This window comes from Vigna radiata, chromosome 5, assembly GCF_000741045.1.
Source record: "Vigna radiata var. radiata cultivar VC1973A chromosome 5, Vradiata_ver6, whole genome shotgun sequence".
Classification (NCBI taxonomy): Eukaryota; Viridiplantae; Streptophyta; class Magnoliopsida; order Fabales; family Fabaceae; genus Vigna; species Vigna radiata.
This window is the reverse complement of record NC_028355.1, coordinates 5,115,923-5,127,157: the sequence shown is the minus strand read 5'-3', so window position 1 is coordinate 5,127,157 and position 11,235 is coordinate 5,115,923. Positions and strand designations below refer to the sequence as shown.

The window sequence follows — 11,235 nt, the reverse complement described above, 5'->3', positions numbered from 1 at the left end:
AAGGAAATAGGTGGACAAAATGATGTGCAACCGCCATGACTCATTATTTATGTATCTTTGATTATGAATAATGATGAAACCAATTCATGTAAGGTTCTTTAGTACGTATTATGATTTAAGTATTAAATCACATAATGTTATGACATCATAAGTCAAGTGAGACATGTTAAAATTAATTAATGAATTAATTATATTGTGTGACTCATTTGAAATATTATGTTCAAATGTGATTTCATAAGGTATAAAGACCTATTAGTTATTATGAGAAATTATAATAAAATAAAATAAAGATAAAATAAAATCCAATTTGATGGACACAAGTTTGGAGACAAGTTTGAAAAAAGATTAAAGTTTTGTCTTTAACCATAAAATTAGTTCATAATAAACTATCAAGGAAGTGTGAGAGAAGAAAGAAAGACAAAAAAATAAATCACAAAAAAAAGGTTAAAGAACATACATTGAAGAACTCATTTTCATTGGATCTCTCATGAATTAGAGTGAATATCCTATTATGATTTATTAATAGAATGTGTAAGGATCATAAATCTTAAGATCCTAGAATAATTTTTCTAGAATAAATTAAGAACATAGAAAACTATAAAATTAATTTACAGAAAATTTTAAAATTTCACCTAAAGAAAGATAACTTATGTCTATCTAATATAGTAATTTATTATGACCTATGATACACCAATACTTCAATTTCGCACGTATTTTTGTCTGACAAATATTCGTATATGATACTTTAGAATACTTTAATAATACTTATTAATTAAGTATTTTATATATAAAACAATAATACTTTTATAACAATAAATATTTACAATATTTTAGAATGACAATGTTTAATATATATAATTTTATTTTTAATTTAGATAATATTAGTTATATATTGATCCCTATTTCTAAAAATTATCGTATATTTTTAATATGTATATATCACATATAATGTTTTTTTTTTAATCATATCGGTGTATCGGATATATTGTCGGATACACGTATCCGTGGACTATAGTTATATATCATGACTATAATGTGTCTTTTGCGATAAACAAACATGATTGCTATTAGTTCCAATAGATTTGTTATTGGATTTTTCATTTGATTCTATGGTAAAAACAATGACCAATAAAATTTATGTTTTGGCATTTGATAAAAAATAAAATAAAATAAAATATCGTATAATAAAATTTGAAATAAAGTAAAATTATGAAAATATTATTTACATATTATATGATAAATTAAAACAAATCTTCTATTTGTTATATAAGAAGTAGACGAAAATAATAAGAAAATTACGACATAATAAATCAAATGATGACGATTAAATGACAATTCACTAACATTAGTATAGGTTCAAAAAAGAGATGAAAGGGATTGACGACCGAAACAAAAGATGGAACCTATAGTCCTTCCTTTATCTATATTTTAAGATTTTAAGAAAATTAATATTTTATGGTTCCACAGAAAGTTTATCAAAAGGAGAGGGAGAAAGTTCAAGAAAGTATTAAGATATAATGTTCCTATTTATAGTATATATTTTTTTTTCATGTCATTTTATATGATTGCATTTTTCATTTTATTTTTTAATCAATGAAATAATTTTATTTCCCCCTTTTTCCATTTCGTTTCTTTTACTTCCTTCTTTCTAGGTTTCCTTTATCAACAAAACACAACAGTATCATATATTGTAACAAGGTAAATCCAACATATAGGTTAATGGTTTTATTTTTCAGTAAGCAATTTGATAACTTAAAAATAACAAATTAAGCATAATTTCAATGTTTTATAATATTACAAATCATATTATAACTATTTAAAATAAGTAATTTTTTCTCTTTTTCTCCTCTTCTCTAGACCCTTACAAAATGCTGGCTGGACTTGCACCAAACAAATTCTGTATAAAAGAACCATTAAAATTAGAAAAAAAGAGATTAAAAGATGAGAAACTATTCTTCTTAGTCATATTACATTAGATAAAGAAAAAAACTAAACAAACTATTATTCCAATCATTTATTGGTTACTCCTGGATACAAACAAAATTTTATATCAGATAAAATAAAAAATAAACATGAATTTATACATAAAATATTTTCATTAATAAAAGATTTTTTAGAATGATAAAAAACAAATCCTGAACTAAAGGAGAGTATATAGTTTATGATAATAAATTACTTAATTTAATAGATTAATCTGTTTTTGAGATACATTTATGATAAATAAACAGTAGTGGAGAATCTCATCTTACTCTACATTTTAGAATGCTATTTGTATATGCATTGAATTGAATAACTTCACTTTTATCGAGTGATCGACCTAACATATATCTTCATATATAAAATTCATACGCACAACATTAAACAGAACAAGAATTTAGTGTTTTTATGTATTAAAATACATGTGTATACTTCAGTTGCAATGTGTGCATGACACGAGAAGGCTACCTAAACATTCTTGTATGGCAAATTCATAACACCAAACAAAACAATAAATGTGAGCAATATTTGTTGGAAAGTAGTAAATTAGGGTGTGTGAGATAGCTACGATATATCTTAACACAAATCTGCTAGGGAGTGAGAGAAAGACAGAGAAACATTACTTTTTGGTAGGAGCAACTAGCTAGAGAAGAAAGAGAATCTTCATTCATTTTTTTCTGCTCATTTCTGTGTACACCTTTATCGTTTCTCTCCAAGCATTGGAGTCTCCTTTACTCCACACTCCTCAACAAAGATCGTCTGCATTCCCTTTCCCTTCTCTTTTCACCCCTTTTTCTCTTTTCTTTTCTGGTGGGGGCACCTCATTTTGTTTTTGACTTCATAATACTACTCCTTCACTTGGAAAAGGTGCTTTCTTTTTACTTTCTACTCTAACTTCCTTCTTAAATTGTGCAATTATTGTGGCCATTACTTTCACTTCTTAGCAAAGACGAGTCCCTAGCTCATCTCAGCTCAACTTTAGTTGTTGCATTTTTCATTTTCTAGGCTTAGTCATTGTAAGAAAGCTCCTTTTTTCTTTTTGTTTCGTTTTTTCTTCTTCTGGGTCTTTTTCTTTGTGGCATTGGGGGATCTGGGCTGGTGTTAGATTTGGACTTGTTGCAGATTCATTATTTGTAAATAATTGCTGTTTGTTCGCTTGTTCAGAGTCAGGGAGAGAAGGACAAAAGGGTCATGGCAGGAGGAGGAGCTCCAGCAAAATCAGATGAGCCACAGCCTCACCCTCCAAAGGATCAGCTTCCCAATATTTCTTACTGCATTACTAGTCCTCCTCCATGGCGTGAGTATTTCACCTTGATTCAGAAGTGCAGAAAAATAATAACGATGCTATTGGAAATAAAAAATTGCTTCTTTTCAGTTTCCAGATTGAGGATTCTGTTTTTTGAGAGAAAACTAGTTAATCTCATGGTGGTTGTGGAAGCACAGGAAAAAGAACTGCCTTTTCTACTGTGGGGGATTTGAGTCTGATTTTGTACTCTTATATGCCTGTGGCAACTCAGGCTTCTTTTTACTTGATATTAATGGAAACAGTTTGAAGTGCTGTTTCCAATTTAGTTGAAATCCTTTTAATTATATATTTAAACCAACCGCCCTTTTCTGTTATTTCCAGATCCAGATTTGGTGCTCTGGAAACAATTTGATTGCTACTTCCAAATTTTGCCCCACTGGTTTAATACTTTTAAATATTTTAATAACTTTAAAAAAACCATGTTACTCATATTATTGGATTTTGGGGCATTCCACACAGCCAGTATTGAACAATGTGGTTAATGGATTTTAAGGATGTCCATATTTTGTCTGACTTCAATTATTTTTTAACGTTTGTAGTAGTTTGTGTATAAATTTTAAGAATGTTCCTGATTCCCCTTTTAGTTGAGGTATACTTTGCTATAGTATTTCTTCTTTATTTTGATGAGAAATTTTGCGTCATTGTGATGCAGCCGAGGCCATACTTCTTGGTTTTCAACATTTTCTTGTGATGCTCGGCACAACAGTGCTGATTCCCACTGCTCTTGTTCCCCAGATGGGAGGTGGCAATGTAAGTAGTTTGGAATAACTTGATAGTGAATGTTATGAATATTTTAACCATGTGATTGAAGATGCTTTTGCGTTTTAGCCAGAATTATAAACATTAACAATTCATTTTTTTTTTTTCAGAATGAGAAGGCCAGAGTTATTGAAACGCTACTTTTTGTAGCTGGTATTAACACATTGTTGCAAACATTGTTTGGAACTCGACTGCCTGCAGTTATTGGAGGGTCTTACACCTTTGTTCCAACCACAATCTCTATTATCCTCGCTGGCCGATTCAGTGGTGAACCAGATCCTATAGAGGTCTTGTTGTCAGCACAAATCTAACTATGTACTAAATTATGCCTGGTTGATATGCTTGCTATACTGTTTACATTGCCATATGTGTAATCATGTTGTATATCCATTTTCTATGTATTCAATCATGTTGAAAATAAAAGAGTATGAATTTGATTCAAGAATTACCCTTAAACATTATATTTTGTTCTTGGAATTTTTTGATAACCATTTCCCCTGTTTTTTATGTAATCAGAAATTTAAGAGGATAATGAGATCAATCCAGGGTGCTCTTATTGTTGCTTCAACTCTTCAAATAGTACTAGGCTTCAGTGGTCTTTGGAGGAATGTTGCAAGGTTGGCCAAAGTTCTTACTTATTCAGTGCATCATGTTTTTTCTGTCATGTCTTCACAATGTCTAGACTAAACTGCAATCCGTATTCAATAATTTGTTTGCTATGTATGCTCATTTGCCACTTTTCCACCAAATTCATTTGATGTTTGAAGTAGGTATTACAACTCATGCCATTTGTTTAACTGGATTTGGATTTACTAGCACAAAAGCCAAAAAGAAAAGAAAGAATTGGACGATATCTTGTGATTGGCTAATATGTTCCCATCTTAAGTAAGTTCAATTATTTCTTCAGGTTCTTAAGCCCACTTTCATCAGTTCCTTTGGTATCTCTTGTTGGTTTTGGGCTGTACGAGTTAGGGTTCCCTGGGGTAAGTCTTCTGCTACAAATTTACAATGCTCAATGTATGACATTAATTTACCAAAGTTTCAGTATTGATTCCTATTGTGGCTGTAGGTTGCTAAATGTGTAGAGATCGGGCTGCCTCAGCTTATATTGATCGTGTTTGTTTCACAGGTAGAGTCAGAATTGCATATTCATATTGTCTTCTAAGTTTCTAAATCTCTAAATTAGGATTTAGTGATGGAGATCCCACGCCCACTGTGGATATAGTCAAATTTTAATATATTAGTGACTATAAATTTTATTTTACAAGTTGGTTTTGAGAGATTGAGTTAAATTTAGATTTCATTTTCTAAGATGATATCACGAATATCTAATCCTATACTGCCTACACATATGATGAAATTGACTACAAATATGACCAAATTAAGGTATACAAGTGAGTACAAACCTTATCTTAGAAGTTGTTATTGTAAACTTGTTAGATTTTTTAAAGTTCACCTTTTAAGACTTTATTGTTAGAGTTGTTTTGGTTTCTTCACATTTCTAGTTTCTTACATTATGGTTCCTGTCATGCCACATGCTATTGAACCTCCTTAGACTTAAAATTCCCTTAAACTTTGTTATTGTTGCCTTGGCTTCTTCACATTTCTAGTTTCTTACGTAATGGTTTCTATAAATTTGAGTTTGTGATTGGTTATTTGTTTGTCACATGCAGTATGTGCCTCACGTGCTACATTCGGGGAAAAATATCTTTGACAGATTTGCTGTGATATTTACTGTTGTAATTGTGTGGATATATGCTCATCTACTTACTGTTGGAGGTGCCTATAATGATGCTCCACCTAAAACTCAAATATCCTGCCGCACTGATCGTGCTGGACTTATAGATTCTGCTCCTTGGTTAGTTGTGTGATTTCATTGAATTTTAACTGTTAATGACTCTTTTTTTTTTCCTATGAAAATTGTGTTGACACCTATAACTTTACTATTATTAATCCCATTTTTGAGAAAATTCAAATTGGTTCCCTACCATGAACGTTAACTATATGGCATTTGCCCAGGTTGCTGTTGGTATTCCTAATAATATTGCATTTGTGAACTAGACGGTGGTCAACTTAATCCATTTTTTGTTTAAGAAACACAGTAATGAGACTGTTTTCGGGGATTGTTGTAGTTTTGTCAGGGATGGATTGTTTTGGCCACCATCTAATCCACTTTGGCAAGATGGACTCAACATTAAATTATTGCCAACTGGCTGTGATAGGGTCCCAATTAAAAACTTTATTTAGGGACTAAGTTAATGCTTGGTAAAATTATATTCTACTTGTTCATTAGAAATTGAGGTTAAATTATATTCATTATTTGACATGTTTCTCCTATCTCATATTTGTTGCTATTTCGCTTTCAGTGTACTATTTTGAATAAGTGGTGGGTTACTTTTTAGTCAATACCCTGAACTGCATACATGTTAGATGCATCAGTCTTAATGTGTTTTAATATTTATCACTATTACGGATCTTGTATGATAAGTATATTGATATTTCTCAAGTCATTCAACTGGATCCTTGAGACATTGTATTATTTTTTATTGGTAATTTGTTGGGAATCTACTAGGCTTAGTCTTGTGAGTTGAAACTTATTGAGAAGAATTTGGCATGGATTTTGAGTTTGCAGGATAAGAATTCCATATCCCTTTCAATGGGGGGCACCTTCCTTTGATGCAGGTGAAGCCTTTGCCATGATGATGGCAGCTTTTGTTGCTCTTGTAGAGGTAATTTCTTTCATTAGATCTTTCTCTTCTAAGCATTCTTTTTTTCTTTATTAATTGATTTTCTCTTACACACCACAGCTATTCAGTTGTATTCTACATTCATCGTTTGTCATAAATGGTTTATTTGTTTTCCTGAAGGACAATGGAAACAGCTGAATGATGTCTAGTCTATGTAGTGAGTTTCATGATAAATTGAGCCATGTGGAACTAAGTTCGGCACATTACATTTTGAAGTGATATGTAGCCATTGATTATACTAGAATTCAACCACAACATAATAGTGCTATTGCGTGTGACATTCTTGAATTATCTGGCTTGTATACTTATGCTTTGGTTCAGTATCAGTGTTATGCAGTTTCTAAGTTGCATGCTTGGACTAAATTATTTGCTAATGCTTGTTTCATCTGTCACAAACAGTCCAGTGGAGCTTTCATTGCTGTTTATAGGTATGCAAGTGCAACACCATTACCACCATCTATTCTGAGCAGGGGTATTGGATGGCAGGTACAAAAACGACTTTTACTTGAACATTTGAATATCTGAAAAAAATTGCACATGTATAAATGATAGCGGTAAAATACCTTTAGTGATACTTATGATATTTTTACCAAGATATTAAGTACACTATGGAGTATAATTCCTCATTCATCTTGTTTATGTTCTCAGGGAGTTGGCATTCTGTTATCAGGATTGTTTGGAACAGTCAATGGATCTTCTGTGTCCGTGTAAGATTGAAATTGTGCTGTTTTTATCCTCTAAATAGGAAAGAAAACTTTGTTGTTGATGATAAGAGTTTTGTTGGTTTCCCTACAGAGAAAATGCAGGTCTTTTGGCTTTGACACGAGTTGGAAGTAGGAGAGTGGTGCAAATATCTGCTGGATTTATGATTTTCTTTTCAATTCTTGGTGAGTTGAAGAAACACGATTTTTGTGATTCAAGTGCCTTATCCTAGTCAATTTTCTTCCCTTTTAACACTGGCTCATTTTCTTCTCCTTTGTAGGAAAATTTGGAGCAGTTTTTGCCTCCATCCCACCTGCCATTATTGCTGCCCTCTACTGCTTGTTCTTTGCTTATGTTGGTATGTCTGATTCTTCAAAAACACTCGTACATTTATTTATACTTTGATACAGCATGACCCTACAAGAAACATCACACGTAATGTTATGTTCCATTTCTGCCCATCATTTGCAGGTGCTGGTGGTCTCAGTTTTCTTCAGTTCTGCAACCTCAACAGTTTTAGAACAAAATTCATTTTAGGCTTCTCAATCTTCTTGGGCTTGTCTGTGCCACAGTACTTCAATGAGTACACAGCCATTAATGGTTATGGTCCAGTCAACACAGGCGCAAGATGGGTAAGGACAAGATGTATATAATATAATAGAATAAACCAATGTTCATCCAAGTTTATATATTTTAAGGATAATGATACTTAGACAACATTTTTTTGATAACATTTAAATATCATTTACGTGTCATTCTGTAATTGGTTCATAGTGGTATTTATAATTATTATTATTATTATTGATTGTGGAGTAATTTTGAACCAATAACAGAATGACATGTAGGTGATGTTCAAATATTGTCAAAAAAATGTAGTCTAATTGTCCATACTTAAGTGTTGTTTATTAGTTTTCTGGTGTGAGCTTACTTACAATGACATTATTGTGCACATGACAGTTCAATGATATTATCAACGTGCCATTCCAATCAAAACCATTTGTTGCGGGTGTTGTGGCATATTTTCTGGACAACACTTTATTTAAGAGAGAAGGAAGCATTAGGAAGGACAGAGGGAAACATTGGTGGGACAAGTACAAGTCCTTCAAAGGTGACACAAGAAGTGAGGAGTTCTATTCACTGCCTTTCAATCTAAACAAGTACTTCCCCTCTGTTTAATTCTGCACAAGACAACATCTCAGATATAAAGGTGGCTTCATCTTCACCACGCTCCACTTCTAATATTCAATTAAATCTTGTTACACGCCATAGCTCTATGAATACTCCACCCTATTATATTGTTATATTTATAGCATTTTCTAATACATTTATTTTATGGCTCTTGTTTTTGTAAATCTGATTAAGAAATATGGACTGATGTAGCAAAATGGGCATGGCTAAATTATCATGTCTTCTTCTTCTTCTTCACTTTAGAGTCACTTTTACCACCTCCATGCAATACTCTATTTTTCTATTCGATTATATGCTGCTGTGTTAATTTGGGTGGAGAAAGAGTTAATGTGTTTTGAGATTTAAAAAAACATGATCTTTTGTTGTTGATGACATGGTCTTAACCACAAGTTGGATGGTTAGAATATGTTAGAAACTTTATTAATATCATAGCTTCACTCTTATCACATTGGTGTCACATCGCATGCTCTAAGCCACTCAGTGCTACCCGTGAATCTTATCAATAGTTGTACACGTGACAAGGTTTGGGAGTTTCATTTCCGTTCAAAATTATAACATGCTACTTCTGTAAATTTTTTGTTCAACAGGTGGCATTTTAATACCCAGAATTTTGTCTTCAGTGTTAATCTAACAGGTAAATAAGGGAATAAGGGAAGTGAAATATTTGAAGAGAAAACTTACAATAAAAACAGATCATAGAGTGTGATTCCTGATTTATTTATTAGAATGCGATTCTTGATTTATTGGAACTTTGTTATATAATAGAGAAAGTTTTGTAACAACAAAAAAGCTCTTAAAAAACCTGAAAATCCTTTTTTTAAACTAATATATTACTTAAGTTATTCCTATCGAAGTTCAAAGTTCGAAGCCTTTTAAACTGGTTCAACTTTAAAGATTTTGTCATAATGTCTTCCTTGATTTTGAGAGCTACAAAAGTTTATCTTGATTGCTCCATCATTCACCAAGTCCTGAAACTTTATATTTATGTGTTTGTTTTTTATCACGAAGTATTGGGTGTTTGAACAATTGTGTGTATTGTAGAATTATTATCACACAATCTCAACTTTAGTCTTTGCTAAATCCAATTTGTTTTAATAATTTGTTGTAGATAAAGCTACCACGTTTTACTTCTTTGATGTCCGCGAAATTGTCTTTGCCCCTAGTATAAATACATGTCCAAAAGTACTTTTTCTATCATCCAAGTCTCCATCATAGTCACTATTTGAAAAAGTTAGTATTTACTTTTTTCATGAAGTATTGGGTATTTGAACAATTGCATTGTAGAACTATTATTACACAAAATCTCAACTTCAATCTTATTCTTATGTCAAATTTGTTCTAACAATTTGCTAAACCACTTGAAAACACATAGAACTACTGTTATATATTTTGCTACAGATAAAGCTACCTATTTTACTTCTTGGATACCCACGAAATTGTTCTTGCCTTGCCCTAACATAAACACATATCCAGAAGTGTTTTTTCTATCATCCAAGTCTCCAACATAGTCACTATCTGAAAAAGCTAGTAGTCTTAAATTGTTAGTCCCTTTCTTATACTAGATTCTAAGACTAGTTGTTCCTTGGATATATTTCAAAGTTTGTTTTCTTGCCAACCAATGTGTTGTAGTAGGATTAGCCATGAATCTGCTGAGCAAATTCATTGTGTACATTAAATTTGGTCACTCAAATAGACCATACTCCCAACTAGTTGCTTAAACAAAGTTTCTTCAACACTTTATTCACTATATTCTTTTATAGACGAGTCATTGACACCATGAAATTTTTCACAGCATTATTGTCCTACATTCTAAAACGTGATAAAATTTCTAATAAATATTCTTTTGACAAATAAATATTCCAGTAAAATATTGTTTAACCATAATTCCAAGAAAATGACTCATTATGCATAAATCAGACATGTCAAAAATGAGTCATCATAGACTATTTAAATTCCTCACGCATAATTTCATCCTTTCTAGTGAATATCAAATCATCAACATCTAAACTAACAATTAAGATTTTATCTTCCCATGATTGAGTCAACAAAGTGTGTTCACTAGGTCATTTCTCAAATTTTCCTTGTGCAAAGTATGTCTTAATTTTGTGGTATCAGGCTCGAGATGCTTGTTTGAGGTCACACAAAGCTTTCTTCAATCAATATACATTCTCTTATTCTCCATTTTTAACAAAACCTTTAGGCTGTAGAACAAAGACATCTTATTTTAACTCTCTATGAAGAAAGGCACTATTGATGTCAAGTTGAAACACCTTCCAACTAAAGCGAGAAACAATGGCCAAAATTAATCTAGTGGTATCCATTCTAGTAACTGGAGCAAAAACTTCAGTGTAATCAATCTCATGTCTTTGTGCATATCCTTTTACTACAAGCCTTGCCTTGTGTTTTTCTACCTTCCCTTCTGCATTTAATTTGGTTTAAAAAACCCATTTAACTCTAATTGGTGTAACTCCTTTCGATAGTGATGTGAGTTCCCATGTATGATTATTCTCTATAGCTTTTATTTCTTTCATCGTAACTTTTCTTCCATGTGTACTA

General features: G+C 31.7%; 1 protein-coding gene across 2 annotated transcripts; it reads left to right on the top strand.

Annotated features, from left to right (window-relative positions):
* The first annotated feature begins 2,511 nt into the window (after positions 1–2,511).
* LOC106762181 (nucleobase-ascorbate transporter 6) lies at positions 2,512–8,970 on the top strand. 2 transcript variants are annotated; one of them, XM_014645937.2, is made up of 15 exons: positions 2,512–2,844; positions 3,142–3,274; positions 3,936–4,033; positions 4,153–4,329; positions 4,559–4,659; positions 4,950–5,025; positions 5,112–5,171; positions 5,716–5,900; positions 6,675–6,771; positions 7,189–7,275; positions 7,438–7,496; positions 7,585–7,676; positions 7,772–7,849; positions 7,963–8,123; positions 8,449–8,970. In XM_014645937.2, exons 2-15 carry the CDS (start codon positions 3,169–3,171, stop codon positions 8,665–8,667), a joined length of 1,596 nt encoding a protein of 531 aa, XP_014501423.1. In that variant the 5' UTR covers positions 2,512–2,844; positions 3,142–3,168; the 3' UTR covers positions 8,668–8,970. The 2 variants fall into 2 exon arrangements, with proteins under 2 accessions (XP_014501423.1, XP_014501421.1); XM_014645935.2 differs by lacking the exon at positions 2,512–2,844 and adding an exon at positions 2,861–2,993 and having other exon boundaries at positions 8,449–8,667.
* The last annotated feature ends 2,265 nt before the right edge of the window (positions 8,971–11,235 follow it).